This window comes from Hyla sarda, chromosome 6 (assembly GCF_029499605.1).
Source record: "Hyla sarda isolate aHylSar1 chromosome 6, aHylSar1.hap1, whole genome shotgun sequence".
Classification (NCBI taxonomy): domain Eukaryota; kingdom Metazoa; phylum Chordata; class Amphibia; order Anura; family Hylidae; genus Hyla; species Hyla sarda.
The window spans coordinates 234,131,884-234,154,731 of NC_079194.1; the positions used below are offsets into that span (position 1 = coordinate 234,131,884).

The 22,848-nt window shown below is 40.9% G+C and overlaps 1 protein-coding gene across 4 annotated transcripts in view; it reads left to right on the plus strand.

Annotated features, from left to right (window-relative positions):
- Positions 1-442: 442 nt before the first annotated feature.
- LOC130276813 (leucine zipper protein 2-like) overlaps positions 443-22,848 on the plus strand; it is a 518,373-nt gene continuing 495,967 nt past the window's right edge. Inside the window, exon 1 of one of the 4 annotated variants that reach the window (XM_056526704.1) lies at positions 443-1,033. In XM_056526704.1, coding sequence (XP_056382679.1) covers positions 969-1,033 — 65 coding nt within the window. In that variant the 5' untranslated portion in view covers positions 443-968. The remainder of the gene's footprint in view (positions 1,034-22,848) is intronic. The other 3 variants (XM_056526703.1, XM_056526702.1, XM_056526705.1) reach the window with 3 other exon arrangements.

The window sequence follows — 22,848 nt, forward strand, 5'->3', positions numbered from 1 at the left end:
TGTGTGATACAATTAATTCTACAACGTTATAAAAATAGTAGCTTGTATACAATATTACCATGTAGTAATTGATGTAAGAAATAAAACTTCTCCATACAATTTAGTGTCAAAATACTTAGTGTAATCTGTTCTAGAATTACTTTATAGATTATATTGTGGTACGATTTGCTAGGTAGATACGTTACCCATAACTCGTTGTGCTAGTCAGTAACTGCCAGCACATATCTAATTCTATACATTCATATTCCCCATATAGTTCAAGTTTCTGACACCCTCTAGTTGCCCCATCTTTGATGTTTCTGATCACAGGTCACAGATCTCCCCACAAGCCACATATCCATTTTCTTTACATCATGCTGAATACAATCCAGCACAACTTTCGAAGAATACCGGTGTCCTGTCATTGATCTCTGTGCGGTGTGATCCATTATTTATGCACTCCATCCCATGGGTAATGTATATGTAGCATTGGTTGTATAACATTTACATTCCGCATGTACCGTACCACAGGGTATGGACAAATACATTGTGTCTTTGGCTGATGGAGTGCAAAGTCTTTAGGCAGGAGTCAAGCGCTGGCTATTCTACCAGGTCCGTCATCCGGGACATTAGCGTTGATACATTCCGCTGTACGAAGAGTTAAGTGCCCTCTTGCACACCCCCTTTCTCCCTGACTGCCACTTAAACTGCTAGTAATAACAACCCCCCGAGGACATCAATAGAGCCTCAGCATTGAATAATCACTATCAGGCGAGGAATTCTTGCAGCAGCAGGTCCATTGCCTGTGACATCACACTTGGAGCCTGCATCGAGCCTGGAGTTGCTTTCATTAGCCGGTCTGTGGGTCTGTCTGCGTTCTCTCTATCCTTTGTACTGGAACATCCTGCCTTGAGGAAGGGCTTTCTATACTGGAGACCAAGACACGGTGGGAGGAAAGGATTCCAAGCACAGACCAGGGGATCTGCAGCATGACATCTATCCCTGCTTGTTACTTACTGTCTGTTCTATTGCCTGCTATGGTTTTCAGCACCAGGTGAGCAGAGAAAGCGTGCCTTGTATTGGAGAGCGGAATACTAGGATGCTTATTGCTTATTGTACAGCATGTAGGGCTCTGTGCTGCTCCTGCTTAGATTGCATACAGTAATAGAGCAATGTGTACACGTAGTGGGCTCAGCGCTGTAGGGGTTAAGTGTAATGCAATGTATTCAAGTTACCGGGTTGTCTTATAATGGGATACTGAGCAATGTGATGAGTTCTGTGCAATGTCTCTGTGTATAAGATCTGCAGAGAGTTTACTGACTAAATCATTACTATATATTGATGTTTTATTGTTTTTTGTGTAATTATAGATGGATACTGCAAATACTTTGTACTTTGATTTTCACCAATAACTTTGCTGTCTGATGATCACATGGTATTGAAGCATTGGGGATACGGTTCTATTGTAATATCTATTGATACATTTGCCTGTTTGGTAACAATATGGAGATTAATCTGCTGCTTTCATATAGAGGACAATTGAGTTTGGGCCGAACTTTGCTGCATTCTGCTACTGTGTATGTCAATAGGTTTTATGGTGTTTTACATTAGTTATATTGAATGCATATAATTGTCTAAATTGGTCATTATGATGTTATTTAGACTTGTGGCGCTATATCAGGTTATTATACGATCAGGTTCAATATAAAAGTATCATTAGTGAGATCCTTGATATTCTAGGCTGTCTCTGGAATATTGCTCTTAGACCAAGTCTGACTTATCTATTAGAATAATGAAAAGTTGGTTGAGGGCCGGTACAATACCTGTCATTGTTCTATGGGGCCGCACCATGCAGGCTGCAGTTTTCTCTCACTCTGCCCTTCCCACCAATCACATCCAGGAAGACAACCATGTGACTCCATTTTATTAACCCCTAAGGATTTACAGTTCTGGAGTGTTTTATGCCTTGTCTCATTAAAACAATTGCATGTCAATGTGAGGAGCCTGAGCGATGGAAGGCGACATCTAGTGAAGAAGCTGACAGGTCCTTCTTCATATGACAATGGCCTGAATATAGACTGATACAAAGTCATTGATGTGACAGCAGGTCAACAAAGTGCTGGAGTATAGTATATGGCATTACTATAATGAGTGCAATGTGCACAGTGTAATGGAAACACAGACAATATAGGGAAAGAGTTTTAAAGGGAAAGTAAACGTATATTACATATGTTTTGATCAGTTTTTAGCAAAAATCAATACCATGTCCTCACCTGTATATAAATTATGAACATCAGGGGAGAAGATATATTGGGATAAAGATAATATTTAGATCATGGTACTTCTTGTAAAACTTTCATTAAAGTATGCCACATGAAACTTCTCCACATCTATACATTTCTAGGCAAATGTACAGCAAATGTATTTGGGTTAAAGGGGTATTCCAGTGGAAAACATTTTGTTTTAAATCAACTGGGCCCAGAAATTTAAACAGATTTGTAAATTACTTATATTAAAAAATCTTAATTCTTCCCGTACTTATCAGCTGCTGTATGCTCCAAAGGAATTTATTTTCTTTTTTAAATTATTTTCTGTCTGACCACAGTGCTCTCTGCTGACACCTCTGTCCATGTCAGGAACTGTCCAGAGAAGCATATGTTTGCTATGGGGATTTGCTCCTATTCTGGACAGTTACTGACATGGACAGAGGTGTCAGCAGAGAGCACCGTGGTCAAACTGAAAGGAAATTAAAAAAAGGAAAGAACTTCCTCTGTAGTATACAGCAGCTCATAAGTACTGGAAGCTGCACCCTGTCTGTGATTGCAGGCTCTCTGTGTATGACTGCAGGCGGTTGTTGCAGGCGGCAGAGCACCAAAGCTGTGTAGACAACAAATTCCATCAGAGATAACTTCTATTATGTTCTCTACACAGCTCTACTACTCCTCATTCAGGTTTATTAATAATAGACCAGAGTGAGGAGCAGCAGAGCCGTATAGAAGACAGCGAGACCTCTGCACATCTTGTTGTACAGTAACATGTTCCTTAACACAGAACAGATGGCCATATGGCGACAAAAAAAGGAGGCAAAGTAATTTAATACTTTTTGGTACAAATAGGACCAGAAATCATCTGCATTTAAAGTATTTAACCTACAAAATATTGACCCCACACCTTAGGCCAGTTAGGCCACATACGTAAATTATAATCTTGCAGCATAAAACAGTAATAATGCCTAGCTTTTTCCCTTTAACAGTTTTTAAAGCTATTTACATGAAATAACTAAGTAAGTGCATCAATTCATAAACCCTATGGGTATGTAGTACAAAAGTTATATACCAAATATTACAATAGGTTGCCCCATTGGCTATAAAAAGTATAAGGTGTATAAGGCCAATAATGTATAGTGCAAGTACATGAGAAACATGAGATATGTACAAATGAAAAGAGAAAACGGCAGTGATGTATATATTATCCCTGTACTGTAACATCACTGAGTATATTACCCCTGTACTGTGACATTACTGTGTTTATTATCCCTGTACTGTGACATCACTGAGTATATTACCCCTGTACTGTGACATTACTGTGTTTACTATCCCTGTACTGTGACATCACTGTATATATTTTCCCTGTACTGTGACATCACTGTGTATATTATCCCTGTACTGTGACATTACTGTGTATATCTGTGTACTGTGAAATCACTGTGTTTATTATCCCTGAACTGTGACATCACTGAGTATATTACCCCTGTACTGTGACATTACTGTGTTTATTATCCCTGTACTGTGACATCACTGTGTTTATTATCCCTGTACTGTGACATTACTGTGTTTATTATCCCTGTACTGTGACATCACTGAGTATATTATCCCTGTACTGAGACATTACTGTGCTTATTATCCCTGTACTGTGACATCACTGTATATATTTTCCCTGTACTGTGACATCACTGTGTATATTACCCCTGTACTGTGACATTACTGTGTATATCTGTGTACTGTGAAATCACTGTGTTTATTATCCCTGAACTGTGACATCACTGTGTGTATTATCCCTGTACTGTGACATCACTATGTATTATCCCTGAACTGTGACATCACTGTTTATTATCCCTGTACTGGGACATCACTGTGTGTATTATCCCTGTACTGGGACATCACTGTGTATATTATGCCTGTACTGTGACATCACTGTGTTTATTATCCCTGTACTGTGACATCACTGTGTATATTATGACTGTACTTTTTTTTTTTTTTTCTTTAGGTTTAGTTTTTTCCTCCTTGCCTTCTAATAGACATAATTATTTTATTGTTCTATCTACCAACCCATATGAGGGCTTGCTTTTTGCGTCATCAATTGTTCTTTTTAATGACATCACAAATTTTTCCTCCAAATTTACAGTGAAACAAACCAAAATTATTTGTAATGTAGAAAGGGATATATTGTGCAAGGTGCAGTAAAACCAGGAAGCGTTATTGGAGGATCATAGAACACACAGGTAACAGGACAAATGCCGACACGTTTCGGATCTCGCAGGATCCTTAGTCATAACATCAAAATTATTTGTAGGGCAAAATTGAAGAAAAAAAACAAACAAAACAAAGCAAAACACCATTTTTCAACTTTTGAAGGCTTCCGTTTCTACGCAGTAAACTTTTCGGTATAAGTGACACCTTAGCTTTATTCTGTAGGTCCATACTGTTAAAATGTTACCCAATTAATATAGGTTATTTTTATTTTACTACTTTTAAAAAATTCTAACTCTTTGTACAAAAATTTGTATGCTTAAAGGTGTCCTATTCTCACCCCTATAACTTTTTTTATTTTTCTGCATACAGGTATGTATGAGGGCTAATTTTGTGTGCCATGATCTGTAGTTTTTTGTAGGCCTTTTACTGTGTATCATTATATTTTATTAGTTCATGCTGCAATATCACACATATGTTTTTTTTTTGTCTTTATATTATTTGAAAATTTAACAAGGGGGTGATTCAAACTTTTATTAGGGAAGGGGTTAAATCTCATTTATTACTTCTTTTTTTTTTTTTACACTTTTTTTATATCCCTCAAAAGAGACTATTACATGCAATCTTTAGATTGCATACACTGATCAATGCTTCTTCATAGGAAAGCATTGATCAGTGTTATCGGAGCCCTATTGCCTCAGCCTGGCATGGCTGACTGTTGGAGCACCAATCGGACAGCAGGCAGGGAGGAAGGTAAGAAATCTCAAGCCCTCCTCTCCACTGAACAGGATGCTACCGGGTATGATGCATGCTGTTGAGCGCGCATTATACAGCGGGAGCACGCGGTGGACATAAATATATTCATTTGCTGGAAAGAGTTAACCCTCTTCTGTAAGTCACTGTTACCCTGTGACACTACAGTACATATAAATATTGATGTGCATTCGGGTAGAAAACAGACATGGTGCACATCTACAATCTTGTATAATGATCTGATTGCTTCTCAGCATAATATCAAAAACTAACAGGTTGTTAGTATACATTTTTGATCAGAAAGTACAAGCCACCTATTTAGAGTGGGTCGCTAACATCCCTAGCATAAAATGGCGGAGCACTGGGCGGTGACCACCACTGCTGCGACACCAGTGCCCACGGGGGGAACGACCCACTGGCAGAGTGGCCCCAATGCCACTCAAACCAGTCTATGGGCCGCACCCACGCCCCCCCCCCCGCGCAGACACGGCAGCAACGGACGCCGCACAGCACCACACCAGTGTGAACAAGGTGTAATAGCTCACTTACCAAGCTCTCCCAGTCAGACTGGGAGGCTGCTAGGAAAGAAATGGCCCTTGTGTAGCTAATTACTACTTATATAGGGTTGGGCTGAGGGGGTGGGGAAGAGTGCAGACACATCTCCAAAAAAAAAAAAAAAGGAGGGGATAGAAAACACAGTGTGAATTCGGGTAGGTAACAGACATGGTGCACAACTACAATCTTGTATAATCATCTGATTGCTTCTCAGCATAATATCAAAAACTAACAGGTTGTTAGTATACATTTTTGATCAAAAAGTACAAGCCCACTCGCCACGTCAAGGCCACCTATTTAGAGTGGGTCCCTAACGTCCCTAGCATAAAATGGCATAGCACTGGGCGGCGACCACCACCGCTGCGACACTAGTGTCCATGGGGGGAACGACCCACATATAAATATTGATGTCACAGAACAGGGCTAATATACAGTGATGTCACAACAGTGTTATTGTACAGTAAACTATACTGTATGGCGCATATATATATATATATATATATATATATATATATTTATATCTATATATATATATATATATATATATATATTTTACTGCTATATGTGTGTATGTATGTATATACAGTATATATATATATATATATATATATATATATATATATATATATTTGTAGAGAGAGAGAGAGAGAGAGAGAGAGAGAGAGAGAGAGAGAGAGAGAGAGAGAGAGAGAGAGAGAGAGAGAGAGAGAATGTGTGTTTATTTATTTATTTTTTCATATACCTGGTATAGGCCAGCACAGTCAGTGGTACAGTTACTGCAGGGCTATATACATCCATCAGCTGTGTGAGGTGCCCACTGCCCTGGCTGCTATATACTGTCCGTGCATGCTGGGAGTTGTAGTTTTGCAACAGCTGGAGGCCCTCTGGTTGGGAAACACTGGCTTAGCAGTATTATGTCACTGTATACCAATGTCTGTGCTGTGTCCTCTGGTTGGACCATACTGCATATACTACTATGTATATAGTATAGGCCAGGCGGGTCAGAGGAAACAGCACAGACATTTCTTCATGCATGTTGCCAGGCCCGGCCACTGAGACTTCAGGAAGGCCAGACATCCTCCTGACCTGCTTTTTATACTGATGCCGGCACCACTAAGGTGGAGCTCCTTTTACTTGAAGTGTCGGGGGGGGGGGGGGAGTGGAGAGGCAGAGCCGCAGAGGCTGTGAGAGGCGGTGTCCATCTGCTGTCTCTCTTCTTCAGCAGTCAGCACTACGGTGAGCAGCCAGGGGGTGGGGACAGGCGGGACGGGGACTAATGACTTATCAGGAGCGGTGTCTTTGGCATGTGACAAGCCCCAACAGCCCTTTTCTTAAAGTGGCAGAGGGGCAGCAGGGGCTGGTCGGGCACAGCGCTGGGGCCTGCAGACAGGATTGGAACCGCTTTATTAAACTTAAATCCCAGTGGTCGGCCAGAAAGTTGGGGGTTGCGGCAGTCGGGGCCCTGAGTGAGGCCCCCCACTAGCGCCACTCCGGGAGGCCTTAGGTGGTAGCCTTATGCTAGAGCTGCCTCTTGGGCTGACCCTGCCTGGACCGGCGGTGGCGGCTAGCTGCTTTAGTGTGGGGCTAAAGTGCTAGCTGCTTTGGGCCTCCAGGAATGACAAGACCCATGGCATCTGCCCCTTTTTCCCCACGTTAAAGATGGCCCTGGTCATACAGAAGACAATGACACACTGTATTATTATTTGTGGATAAGGCAATGATGCATATTATATGCAGATTTGGGCATGATAATACTCTTGTCCTTATTCATTTTATGTGTCATGTAGACGAAATTCATTATTTCAATTTTTTTTCTGTATTATGTTAAATTTTTTAGCTTCTTAATGTCTTTAAGATTTTAATAATTATATCAGTATATCTTGACAGTAGTCGTCGTCTTCCTCCTCTCTTATGTTCAATTCTCCCTTGTATAATGGGAAAGTAAGAACTTCTTTCATTGTGTTGTACACCTTTTTGATGTAAATGAGTAGAACTTTGTTTGATCATGAAATATTTAAATAAAATATTATCTTAATGAGAGAAGTTAATGTTTTAAAGTGGATCTGTCAGATCTCCTTTGTCTCCCTACCACAGGGCAACATTATAAAGAGGAAGTGATATATAGACAAAGGCCTCGCATGTCACAGGGCCATTTGTTTTTGAGTGAAGTGCTGGTAGTCCAGTTAGCAAATGGGATCACTAGGCCAATCAGCTGCGGCTCCAGTGCTGACATCTCTTGGTGGCAGGACATTTAAACTTGCACTGTCTACTCACCTGTGCCCATGATAGAGATTCTTTCCATCACTCACGCCCATTGTTCCCTGTACCTGATAATCCTTGCTGGCACCTGTTAATTGACCATGTGTCTTTTCTTTGCTATTGCCTGTTGAATTTTTACTACAACACTGCCTAGGTTTCACTGTCTGTTTCCTGATGCTACATTTGCCTTCTGATTTTGTACCACACTACTTCCTAGGTTTGACCAAAATCTTTACCTTTTTTGTACCTTATCTGCCCATATGTTACCGACCTGGTTTGTCTGACTATACTAACTACTTTTGAAAAAATGTTAATGCCCCTGCAAATCTAGGGTAAACTGAGAATGCAAATGTAATAAATTTCCCCATAGTGTTTGATAAATCATATACGTGAAACGCTGTATTTCCTTCTGTGGATAGAGCTGAAATATTTTTTCTGTGCATCTTGGTAGCATATAAACATTTTTAAATATTCAATTAAATAATGGAAATCAGTATAAATAAGGGGATTTCTATTTGCTTAAGTGGCCAATTTTAAAATAATTAAAGTTTTTCTGATGATAAAAAACTATTTTCTACGATCTAATAAATGAAAGCATACCTGTTATATCCCACAAAAATGTTATGTTATGTGTATAGCACCTATATTTCTTTCATACATTTCTGTTTTTTTGTTGCTCACTTGTTTTATCATCTTGTGCTCTAGAGGGGGCGTGTCTGTCTCTTGTCCTCACTCTGCATTGCTCATCTTTCTCCCTGAGTCTGCATGTGCCAAGTATCTTAATCTAATTACCACAGGTTGCTCTATATCTCCCCCCTCTGTTTTCATACTGCAGTGTGATAGAACAGGAGTGAGCACAAAAAAAGTGTTAGTCCCACCCTCACTTATTGGACTTTGTCCCAGCTTATTTTTCAACTTGAATTAAGATGTTGCTGCAGTTGGACGGGAGTATGTTCTTGATGGTATGGGGGCCCCTAGTGGTCTTGTATATAAGCCATGATTTCTATAAAAAGGAAATAATATTTTCAAGGGAGGTATATTAGAAAGAAAGAACACATTTCCTGTTCCTGTTGTACGCTGTAGCTGGAAATTCTTAAAATTCTATCTCCCCTCGTACTACATCGTCTTAAACAAACCTCCACCCACTACACCCACAGGAGCCTACAACATTTTTGAGGGGGATTGAGTTGATCACTAAGTGTTCATCAGAAGCAGACATTTTGCACTAGATAAAAAGTCAAGCAATAAAGACTGTAAGTCGACAGTTTGCATCAAAAAGCAAAAAAATCATCAAAATTATTCCAATGGAGCAAGGGTGGTCAATTTATTTTAGAAAAAAAAATCTAATTCTGGAAAGTAAAAGTGCACAATGTTTGTGAAAACCATTGATAAAACCTCTACGAAGTCTAACAATAACAGCAGGGAGAAGAGATATTTTTACTGAGAGGTTTTATAAAGTGTACTTGCTCAATCTACAGAATGCCGCACAAGTCCCTGGTGCTTGTGAAATCCATTTTCTTGTCTGCGTACGGGGATGTTTTAAGTCCCTATCCATCATTCTTATAAATTATGATAGTGGGTGATTGTTGTTGCATGGACTTTGTTGGAAAGTAAGTTGTCTGAGACGATGTATCCATCAAGCTAACGGCTCCAGGAGAGTTAACACATTTACTGGTAATTACAGAGAAGTAAAGTCCCCGGAATCAGACATGTGCTGGAAATAAACTTGTCCCTCATTACATTCCTTGAAGTCTTCTTCTGAGAAGACTGGTTTATAGGGCTAGTTATTGGCTTTTGTTTTGCAATGCTAAGACCTATTGACAGACGTCGTCGATGGACTGTACACGTTCCAATTGATCGGTGTCTAAACTTTCAGTAATCATTAAATTAATACTTCTCTGTTACTGTATATGGATTGCACCATCCCTTGGTGGAGCTTATTATAGACAAAGCTATACATGAGCAGCTTTAGATTTAGATGAAACATATTATTTAGGAGGAAGTAGACATACATGTTCTTATCGAGTCTTGCCATTTGTGCCATTAAGTGTTTTGTCAAAGGGGCCGGAAAACTCTTTTAAAACCATGCATCATGTAATTCAGTCTTTACACAATCTGTGGCATGCAGTTGTTTCAATAAGCTATAATGCTTTATATGTGACAAACTTTCATCACTTACATCTCTGTATCTCCTAGGAAATCAGAAAGAAGCATATGGAGAAGTGGTAGAGCCCCACAGACTATATATTGCTAAATATATAGTCATGTTATATGACGCTGTGGCTGTGAGCACCCAAACTTTTTATATGCATTTTATATATATTTAAATATATATATATATATATATATATATATATATATATATATATATATAAAAGGGGTCAGTACTTTCCTCAGGGAGAGGACACCTCTTCAGGTATAACGGAGATTCAGGTTAGGCCATTTAGCACTCCGCAGGCATTCTGGGTAGGGGAATATGCAAAGCAGCTCATTACCTCAAAAGGTTGTGTAATGAGCTGCTTTGCATATTCCCCTACCCAGAATGCCTGCGGAGTGCTAAATGGCCTAACCTGAATCTCCGTTACACCTGAAGAGGTGTCCTCTCCCTGAGGAAAGTACTGACCCCTTTTAAAGCCTCAGGCCTCTCACCACAGCCAAGCCAGATCACCCTGCTCTGTACTGACGAGGGGCAAAAACCCCGAAACAGCTGTCTGCAGATGGGTTGAAACTTCCCTTTTGGGGAGTAGTCTGGCTTGGCATATATCCTGTTCAGCTTTTATATTCCTTAACAGGAGCTAAGCTGATACCAGGGAACACTACCTGAAAAGGTTGTGTAATGAGCTGCTTTGCATATTCCCCTATATATATATATATATATATATATATATATATATATATAATTGTATATGTATATATAATATTATAGAGGAATATTTTTTAAATTATTCAATGCATCTTCAAAAATTTAAGTGAAAAGTTAAAAAGTGAAAGCAAAGTCACATTCTTTCCTCACTTTTATTTTCTTTCACTTCTCTGCTTTCTGTTCGTACATGTACTGTATTCTATAACTGTTTCCTTAGCTGTCATTGATTTATATATGCAGTGAGCTTAAGACAGATAATTCTTCAAAGGATAAATGGACCTTCCTACAAAGCACATATATTTACAATATCTCACATAAATGAGTCCACTCCTCATATCTTTGTAAATATATTATTCTATATTTTCATGTGACAACACTGAAGAAATGACACTCTTCTACAATGTAAACTATTGAGTGCACAGCGAGTCTAACAGTCTTTAATGTTGTGTCCCCTCAAAATAACTCAACACACAGCCATTAATGTAGAAACCTTGGCAAGAAAGTAAGCACACCCCTACATGAAAATGTCCAATTGGCCATTTCCCTCCCCAGTGCCATGTGATTTGTTAGTGTTATAAGGTTTAGGTGGGAAAGGGAAGCAGGTATTTTTAATTTGGTGTTATTGCTCTCACACTTTCTAATACTGGTCATTAAAAGTTCAACAGGGTACATTATGGCAAAGAAGTTGAGTGCACATGCTCAGCGTCCTATCGAGAGGTCTTTGGGAAATAGATGTATGAATGCTGCCAGCATTGCTTCAGAGGTTAATAAGTGGTGGGCCAGCCTGTCAGTGCTTCAACCATACACTACATACTGCATTAAATTGTTCGGCATGGCTGTCATACCAGAAGGAAGTCTATTCTGAAGAATAAGCAAAAGAAAGCCAATTAACAAACAGTTTGCTGAAGACAAGCAGACTAAGGAGATGTATTACTGGAACAATGTCCTGTGGTCCGATAAAACTAAGATACAGTTATTAGGTTTAGATGGTATCAAGCTTGGGAAGGCAACAGGTGAGAAGTACAAAGCATGTCTTGCCTACAGTCAAGCATGGTGGTGAGAGTGTCATGGTCTGGGCCTGCATTAGCGCTCCTGGCAATGGGAGCTACAGTATATTGACCCCAAATATACCTCCAAGAAAACCACTGTCTTGCTGAAGAAGCTGAGGGTAAAGGTAATGGACTGGCCAAGCATGTCTCCAGACCTAAACCCTACTGACCCAACTGTGGTACATCCTCAAACAGAAGATGGTGGAGCGCAAGTTCTCTAACATCCACCAGCTCCATGATGTTGTCATGGAGGAGTGTAAGAAGACTGGTGAACTCCATGCCTTAGAGGCCTAAGACAGTGCTAGGAAACAATAAAAATAATGGGGCCACACAAAATATTGACACTTTGGTCCCAGATGGACATTTTCCCTTAGGGGTATATTCACTTTTGCTTTCAAGCTTTAGACATTAATGTTTGTGTGTTGACCCCCGCGATCAGACATCTTTGGATAGGGGATAAGATGTCTAGGGTCAGAGTACCCCTTTATGTGTGAGCTTACCCTAAAGAGGCAGTCAAGCAGACAATACTCTAGTAATAAGATATTAACCCCTTAAGGACTCAGCCCATTTTGGCCTTAAGGACTCAGACAATTTAATTTTTACGTTTTCATTTTTTCCTCCTCGCCTTCTAAAAATCATAACTCTTTTATATTTTCATCCATAGACTAGTATGGGGCTTGTTTTTTGCGCGACCAGTTGTCCTTTGTAATGACATCACTCATTGTATCATAAAATGTATGGCGCAACCAAAAAACACTATTTTTGTGGGGAAATTAAAACGAAAAACGCAATTTTGCTAATTTTGGAAGGTTTCGTTTTCACGCCGTACAATTTATGGTAAAAATGACGTGTGTTCTTTATTCTGAGGGTCAATACAATTAAAATGATACCCATTATTATATACTTTTATATTATTGTTGCGCTTAAAAAAAATCACAAACTTTTTAACCAAATTAGTATGTTTATAATCCCTTTATTTTGATGACCTATAACTTTTTTATTTTTCCGTATAAGCGGCGGTATGGGGGCTCATTTTTTGCGCCATGATCTGTACTTTTTTTTGATACCACATTTGCATATAAAAACTTTTAATACATTTTTTATAATTTTTTTTTTAATAAAATGTATTAAAAAAGTAGGAATTTTGGACTTTTAAAATTTTTTTTAGTTCACGCCGTTCACCGTACGGGATCATTAACATTTTATTTTAATTTTTCGGACATTTACGCACGCGGCGATACCAAATATGTCTATAAAAAATGTTTTTTACGCTTTTTGGGGGTAAAATAGGAAAAAACTGACGTTTTACTTTTTTATTGGGGGAGGGGATTTTTCACTTTTTTTTTACTTTTACTTTTACATTTTTTTACATTTTTTTTACACTTGAATAGTCCCCATAGGGGACTATTCATAGCAATACCATGATTGCTAATACTGATCTGTTCTATGTATAGGACATAGAACAGATCAGTATTATCGGTCATCTCCTGCTCTGGTCTGCTCGATCACAGACCAGAGCAGGAGACGCCGGGAGCCGCACGGAGGAAGGTGAGGGGATCTCCGTGCGGCGTTATGAATGATCGGATCCCCGCAGCAGCGCTGCGGGCGATCCGATCGTTCATTTTAATCGCGAACTGCCGCAGATGCCGGGATCTGTATTGATCCCGGCACCTGAGGGGTTAATGGCGGACGCCCGCGAGATCGCGGGCGTCGGCCATTGCCGGCGGGTCCCTGGCTGCGATCAGCAGCCGGGATCAGCCGCGCATGACACGGGCATCGCTCCGATGCCCGCGGTTATGCTTAGGACGTAAATGTACGTCCTGGTGCGTTAAGTACCACCTCACCAGGACGTACATTTACGTCCTGCGTCCTTAAGGGGTTAAAGGGGTATTCCAGCAAAAATCTTTTTTATATCAACTGGCTCCAGAAAGTTAAACAGATTTGTATATTATTTCTATTAAAAAATCTTAATCCTTTCAGTACTCATGAGCTTCTGAAGTTAAGGTTGTTCTTTTCTGTCTAAATCCTCTCTGATGACACCTGTCTCGGGAAAAGCCCAGTTTAGAAGAGGTTTGCTATGGGGATTTGCTTCTAGACTGGGTGTTTCCCGAGACAGGTGTCATCAGAGAGGATTTAGACAGTAAAGAACAACCTTAACTTCAGAAGCTCTTAAGTACTGAAAGGATTACGATTTTTTAATAGAAGTAATTTACAAATCTGTTTAACTTTCTGGAGCCAGTTGATATATGAAAAAAAGTTTTTTCCTGGACTACCCCTTTAAGGCCAATTTTATATTACATTGTCCTTTAAATAAATTACAATTATTGAATTGTAAGAATTCTTATTGGTTTTGATAAACCATTTTGCTAATATAACCTCAAAGGAAAAGTTCCTTCAAGCCATGATTTGTACCCAGGACTCCAATTTCCCCTAACTTATATCAAACCTGTTTGAGTCAATAGTAAAAACATTTCTTTTTAAGTTTTTTTTATTTTTATTTATTTTTTGTCTTTTCTGTTCCAGGAAATATCCTGTTTCCTCCACAGCCAGGTGTTAGTGCAGATACAGGTCCCAGAAGGTGGGCCCGCACTAATCATAAAGTGATGGAATTTCCTATTGTCATACCATAACCCTTCATTAAAACTCATGAATTGCCTGTTTTTCCTTTATTTAAAGAAGCACTATGGGCAAAACTGATTTAAATTGTTACACCTGGTGCAGAGCCCAAGGGGGCAGAGCATTATAAAGCAATAAGATCTTTGGAATTTTTGAATGGACGCCAATTTATATGAATAGATATTTTTTGAAATACTACTATTCTACAGCAACACACAGTGCTCCTAGCTGCTGATTTTTTTTTTCATCAAAAGACCACAAAAAAACCTTTCTGGAAGATCAGAAAACTAGAGTCCTCACCAATCTACAGAATAAACAGGAAAACCAGAGGGGAAAAATACTACTAAAAGTCTTTTTTTTTCTTCTTTTCAATATTTTTCATTAAGTCAAACTGTACATTTCTAAAACTTTGTGTCTAGAAGGTATTATTTTATTCTATACAGTTTTTATAGTAAAAGCATTCAGAAAGTTTTTCTTTCTTTTTTTTTGGGGGGGGGGAGGGGGGGGGTTGTCACTTGTCCTCTACCTATCATGAGCAATTTAATCTGAACTGTTAATGATCTTCAAAGTTTACAAAATGGCAGCCTGGTGGCAAAGCCCATCAGCACAGCACGATCTTTCGCGATAAGGAATTAAAGTTTAATCTGGTGCCGCAGTCCATTATTATATTTATGGTCTTTAGTAGTTCAGGGTGTGCAGACAACTGCTGTGGAGAGAAAGGATTCACCAGTCAGATGTCTTAGAAAGACGATGATCTTCAAGTAAACGACTTATTCTTACTAAACCCATCCTGACACTATCAATAATAGCTGTAAGAATCAATATCACAGCCCCTTAAAAGGAAAACACCATCTTAGAATGAGCATAATCCCCTTTTGGTAAGATTTACAGATGTGATAGCTATTGATTCCGGTAAGACAGTGATTATATCTCTTCTTTAGTGTGATATAGAGCATGGGCTGCAGCCTCTACAAGATATCGTGATGAATTATCCTGGAACGGAGTCACTTTTGATACTTCACTCTCTTTACTACAATGGTAGTTGAGTGACAAGGTACGAGGACACGTCAGCATTGTGAGCAGATTGTTTGTTTGCTGAGTAACATATATCTTTATTTCTTTACAGATAAAACACATGAATTCAGATTGTCCTATAAAGAACTGATATTAAAGTTTTTCTTCTTACAATCAATGATGTTCTATATAATAATCGGTATGTTAGTCAGTGTTTTGAGTCTGTCAGTATTCTGCCTTAACATATAGTACTGACATATTTATTAAGTATTGTTAACAAGAGGTGACTTAATACATATAGGGCGGCATTTATCATTGTAGGTATAAGTGAAGCCTTTTCCTACACCTTTTTTTTTGTGTGCTGGTAATGTGTAGGAGCACCAAATTTATGAAATTTGAAAAATTTTGTGCAGGCAAACATTTTCTGATATTTCTCTCTTTACATACACCAAAAAAGCTAAGCTAAGTCTGGGCTGGTGTCGTTTTAGAGACTTTTCAGTGGTTTTGTGCCTTTTTTGAGCCTTTTTTACAAAAAAAGCCCAGTTCATAAAACCCTTCCATATAATGTAAAAAATAAAAAAAGGACACTTATGCCAAAATAGCACCAAATATAGACAGAAAAAAGGTTAAACACAATGATAAATGCCGGCCATTGTATTTGTATTTCTATTGTAAAAGGAGTATTCAGGTGCATAGACAACTGCTCGACCACTTTCCAGAATGAGAGTCCTGTGTGCCCTATGTCAATGGAGCAGCAGTTGAGCATACGTACTGCTTTTTTATTCAAAGTTTATAAGACTAATATAGGTAGCCAAGCACCATACTTGGCTATCTATTTCACATATTTTATATTCAAAAAGACTGCCGCTCCATTGAAATGGGGACATTGAACTCCCGTTATGGCAATCAGTGGGGGTCCATCTGACGAAGCCCCCACTTAATGTTCGAACAGTAGTCCTATGTCTACCAATCAATGGAGCTTCAGTCTTTTTCAATACAAAATCTGTAAGATAGATAGCCAAATATGGTGCTTGGCTATCTATTTCAGTCCCAAAGACTTTGAATCTAGTAGTTATCACCTATCAGTTATAGGTGAATAGGTGACTTGTTATTAGTACCAGCATACCCATTTTAAGTGATGTTCAGGTTCAGGAAAAAAAAGTGTTCCAGGAGAAAAGTTGCCCTTTTTTTCTGGGTTTGTTAGCATTTAACTAATTTATCTAAAGTATACTTCTTTACTAACTTCATCAACTGTAAAATTCATATTTGAATCAAAAGTGAGCCTATACATTAATATTAGATAACAGCCACTAAAGCAAGTCCCTAAAATAGTTCTATAACTAGAATTCATTATTGACATCTCATAATCGAGCATGAAATCTGCAAAGGAACCAAAGTGGTTTTGGCATCTACTGCCTATATACTGCAACACACAACAAAATCTTAAAAGATACCTATCCTTTTATTTTTATTTTTATTATATAGTGACATGCCATAAGTTATTATTGGTGGGTTCCTGGCCCTGCTAAACCAAGGGGCTTAAGTCCCCAGCTGGACATTGCCCCTTTGTTCCCTATTGGATTGCCTAATATAGCGATACAAGCAAAGAGTCCTAGAACATCTCATAGCTTTACTGTAAGGCCAGGGGAATCTGATCAGACAGAATTTATCTTAGCTCTTCTGCCACTTTGTTTTAGCAGCATTCATCTAAACGCTTCTACCCCTTTTATTTGAGTATGGTGGGAATCTCACTATTGTATTTTAATGCTTTACACTAGTCATACTACCTCTGTTGTCCCAACCCAATAGCAGAAATGTAGGAGTAGGATTGAAAATGAGGATAAGCATATAAAACAACTTTGATTGTTCAATTAAAAAAACATAAAATGTTAGACTAGATGAGACCAAATAAATAAACCACAGTGATAAAAAGTACCAAGGTGTAAAAAATTAGAAGGATTGAATGTCGTTGATATACTAGAACAATGGGGGATAGGCTGGTGGAACCAATAATAACGGGGATAGTGGTGGATGGTACTAGTCTAAATAACCCTACACACTGACCCTAGAATGCCCTTCTTGGCAAGTGTTGCTTTGCCCTGAAAAGTGGCAGTAATGCCACTTCCTGGGCCAGGTGCAGGGCAAATAATCACTCCGATGCAAGGTTATGGAACAATGGCAGCTTTACTGAGGCAGACAGGTGCTATAGTCTTTATAGCTCAGTTAGGCCCAAGGAGATGACCAGTGACTTTAGGAGACTTGAGGGCTCACTGGGACTTGTAGTGGACTTGGACTGAATAATGCAATCCCATGATGAATTTAGACTAGACTATGACTAACTAGACTTCTCCCCTGTATTTGCTTACCAGAGTTTGACTTTCACCTGAAGGGGTTCACTGATGATGGAAGCGTGGCTGCGTGGTTAGGCTTTGGTCTCCCTCAGGACACCAGACACTCTCAGGTCTTAACTGAACCTCAGCATGCATAGAACTCCCTAGACTGAACTAGGCTAGCCCCTCCCAGCTATATAAGGGAGCAATTTTCGAGGACTCCCATAGGTCACCCAGAAGTCACCTGGTCACTGGCACCTTTCTTGGTTACATAGACTTAGTAACCACATATAGAGGCACATTAACATCAGAAAGATAATTAATAAATAACATAAGGCAGTGTTAACCATTTCAGGGTCTGTATAATGGAGGTGGACCCAGGGGACATTAGAAGTGCACCCCACAGGGCAAAAAGGGTACAGGAGGGCAACTCATGTACTGGGCCACCACATATGCAAACAAAAGACATAAGATAATGACATAAATATACAAAGTCAAATAGCTAGCAATGCATCACTAAACTAGAGGGGTACTCCGCCCCTCGACATTGTATCTCATGTCAATAGGATAAGGGATAAGATGTCTGATAGCTGGGACCCCTCGTGATCTCGGTGCAGCACCCGGCATTCTAAACAGTATGTTTAGAATGCTGGGTTACCATGGTGGAATATGTGATCTCATGCCACGTCCCCTCGTGACATCATGCCACGCCCCCTCAATGCATGTCTATGGGAGGGGGCAGGGTGTGATGTTGTGAGGGGCATGGCGTTACTTCTTGTCTCCCTGAGCGGGGACCCTGCTTTCTAAACATACTGTAGGGAGATCACAAGGGGTCCTGATGAGATAAGAGAAAACTAAAAGCACCATCAAACTATTAGCAAAGCTTGGGGTCACAGGGGTATTTTTCTGTTTTTTGGACAATTTATTTCTTGCTATAAAGAAAACTAAAAGATCACATTTTTGTAAACTACTTATGTGTTGGTGTGGTTCTCTTCATACTGAATATTATATCTATGGTGGAGTGTTTCAGAATCTCTGCCCTACTCATGCTACACATGACTTTGTTCCTCAGGAGAACTATGTGTCAGCATGTGGGGTCTAGCATGTGATAACAGATGAGTCAAACAAAAAGGGGTAGACAATTACAGGCACAACCCAGAAAATAAACTTCAAGAAGGTATTGAACAAACAAGGGTATAAAGTAACATATAACATAGTAACATAGTTCATAAGGTCGAAAAAATACCAGAATCCATCAAGTCCAACCTATAACCCTAATGAGTCCCTACTGAGTTGATATAGATCTAGAATCCATAACCTGTAATGTTATTATTCTCCAAAAATGCATTCAGACCCCTTTTAAATTATTTTACAGAGTTCACCATGACCACCTCTTCAGGCAGAGAATTCCACAGTCTCACTGCTCTTACAGTAAAGAACCCCCGTCTGTGCAGGTGTAGAAACCTTCTTTCCTCTAGACTTAGAGGATGCCCCCTTAATATAGATACAGTCCTGGGTATAAATAGATCAAGGGAGAGAACTCTGTACTGCCCCCTGATATATTTATACATAGTTATTAGGTCGCCCCTAAGCCTTCTTTTTCTAAACGAAATAGCCCCAATTCTGGTAATCTTTCTGGGTACTGTAGTCCTCCCATTCCCCTTATTACCCTGGTTGCCCGTCTTTGAGCCCTCTCCAGCTCCACTATATCTTTCTTGTTCACTGGTGCCCAGTACTGTACACAGTATTCTATGTGTGGTCTGACTAGTGATTTGTACAGCGGTAGAATTATTTCCTTGTCGTGGGCATCTATACCCCTATTGATGCACCCCATGATTTTATTTGCCTTGGCAGAGGCTTCCCGACACTGGTCACTACAGCTAAATTTACTATTAAATAAGACTCCCAAGTCCTTTTCCACGTCAGTCGTCCCAAGTGTTCTCCCATTTAATACATAATCCCAGCCCAGATTTTTCTTCCCTATGTGCATCACATTACATTTTTCAGTGTTGAACCTCATCTGTCACTTCCCAGCCCAAACCTCCAACCTATCCAGATCCATTTGTAACAGTTCACTGTCCTCTATAGTGTTTACCGCTTTACAAAGTTTAGTATCATCCTCAAAGATTGCTACTTTACTATTCAACCCCTCCACAATATCATTAATAAATAGATTGAATAGAAATAAGTAAGCACATATTAGACCAAATAAAACACAAAAACGTACTGACAGATATGTACAGGTGAATCCTAAATACATCTATAGGTTACCACACCTGTACACCGGGATTCATTTTGACAGTGAGTCATTACAAACTACCATAGCATCAAGGCCTATGAATCCATATAATTATACTACTAGTAGTATTTTTATAACTAATGTGATTTTAGATATTAACCCCTTAACGACGCAGGACGTATATTTACGTCCTGTGCCTGCTCCCGCCATATGAAGCGGGGTCGCGCTGCGACCCCGCATCACATCACGTCGGTCCCGGCGCTCATCAACGGCTGGGACCCGCGGCTAATACCACACATCGCCGATCATGGCAATGTGTGGTTTTAACCCTTTAGAAGCAGTGGTCAAAGCTGACCACTGCTTCTAAAGCGAAAGTGAAAGTATCCCGGCTAGTCAGTCGGGTGGTCCGGGACCGCTGCGGTGAAATCGCGCCATCCCGAACAGCTTACAGGACACCTGGAGGGCCCTTACCTGCCTCCTCGGTGTCCGATCGACGAATGACTACTCCGTGCCTGAGATCCAGGCAGGAGCAGTCAAGCGTCGATAACACTGATCACAGGCGTGTTAATACACGCCAGTGATCAGCATAGGAGATCAGTGTGTGCAGTGTGCTATAACACTGCAAAAAAAAGTTTTAAAAAAAAGGGTTAATAAAGATCATTTTAGCCCTTCCCTAATAAAAGTTTGAATCCCCCCCTTTTCCCATAAAAAAAATAAAACAGTGTAAATAAAATAAAAAATAAACATGTGTGGTATCGCCGAGTGCATAAATGTCCGAACTATAAAAATATATTGTTAATTAAACCGCACGGTCAATGGCATACGCACAAAAAAATTCCAAAGTCCAAAAAAGCATATTTTGGTCACTTTTTATACCATTAAAAAATGAATAAAAAGTGATCAAAAAGTCTGATCAAAACAAAAATCTTACCGTTAAAAACTTCAGATCTCAACGCAAAAAATGAGCCATCATACCGCCCTTACGTGGAAAAATAAAAAAGTTATAGGGGTCAGAAGATGACATTGTTAAACGTATAAATTTTCCTGCATGTAGTTATGATTTTTTACAGAAGTACGACAATATCCAACCTATATGTCACGATTCGGCTTCCAGGTAGTGGATCCTCTGTGTCAGCGAGGGATTGGCGTGGACCGTGCTAGTGGACCGGTTCTAAGAGGCTACTGGTGTTCACCAGAGCCCGCCGCAAAGCGGGATGGTCTTGCTGCGGCAGTAGCAACCAGGTCGTATCCACTAGCAACGGCTCTACCTCGCTGACTGCTGAGAAGGCGTGGGACAGAAGGACTAGGCAGAGGCAAGGTCAGACGTAGCAGAAGGTCGGGGGCAGGCGGCAAGGTTCGTAGTCAGGATGGGTAGCAGAAGTTCAGGTACACAGGCTTTGGACACACTAAACGCTTTCACTGGCACAAGGCAACAAGATCCGGCAAGGGAGTGCATGGGAGGAGGTCAGATAAAGGCAGGGAGCAGATGGAAGCCAATTAAGCTAATTGGGCCAGGCACCAATCATTGGTGCACTGGCCCTTTAAGTCTCAGAGAGCTGGCGCGCGCGCGCCCTAGAGAGCGGAGCCGCGCGCGCCAGCACATGACAGCAGGGGACCGGGACGGGTAAGTGACCTGGGATGCGATTCGCGAGCGGGCGCGTCCCGCTGTGCGAATCGCATCCCCAACGGCCAAGACAGTGCAGCGCTCCCGGTCAGCGGGACTGACCGGGGCGCTGCAGGGAGAAAGACGCCGTGAGCGCTCCGGGGAGGAGCGGGGACCCGGAGCGCTAGGCGTAACAGTACCCCCCCCCTTAGGTCTCCCCTTCTCTTTGTCCGGTAACTGCCTCCCCTGGGATGAGGACACCGGGAAAGAATGGAGGGTTTCCTCAACGGCAGGCAGTACAGCAGGAGTGGGAATGGGGAGGGAGGGCAGAGGGCGAGGCCTGGCACGGGGCAGTGTGACACCAGGACGGGGGCCATGGGGAGGCACAGAGGCTTGCCTGACGGGACTGGGAGGGGGGGAGAGGCACTTCCTGTGGCAGGCAGAGTCCCAGTTCCTGATCTCCCCGGTGGTCCAATCAATGGTGGGGGAATGAAGCCGGAGCCAAGGCAGACTGAGGAGGACCTCAGAGGTACAGTTGGGGAGAATGAAGAACTCAATCCTTTCGTGGTGGGGTCCGATAGACATCAGGAGGGGTTCTGTGCGGTAACGCACGGTGCAGTCCAATCTGGCTCCGTTGACCGCGGAAATGTAGAGCGGTTTGACGAGACGGGTCACCGGGATGCTGAATTTATTAACAAAGGACTCCAAAATAAAATTTCCAGAGGCACCGGAGTCCAAGCAGGCCACGGCTGAGAGGGAGGAGTTGGCTGAAGAAGAAAACCGCACGGGTACCGTGAGACGTGGAGGAGCAGACTTGGAACCAAGAGACGCCACACCCACGTGAGCTGGGTGCGTGCGTGCGTTTCCCAGGCGTGGAGGACGGATAGGGCAATCCACCAAGAAATGCTCGGTACTGGCACAGTAAAGACAGAGATTTTCTTCCCTACGGCGATTCCTCTCTTCCTGGGTCAGGCGAGACTTATCCACTTGCATGGCCTCCTCGGCGGGAGGCCCAGGCGTAGATTGCAACGGATACTGTGGGAGAGGTGCCCAGAGATCTAAGTCTTTTTCCTGGCGGAGCTCTTGGTGTCGCTCAGAAAAACGCATGTCAATGCGGGT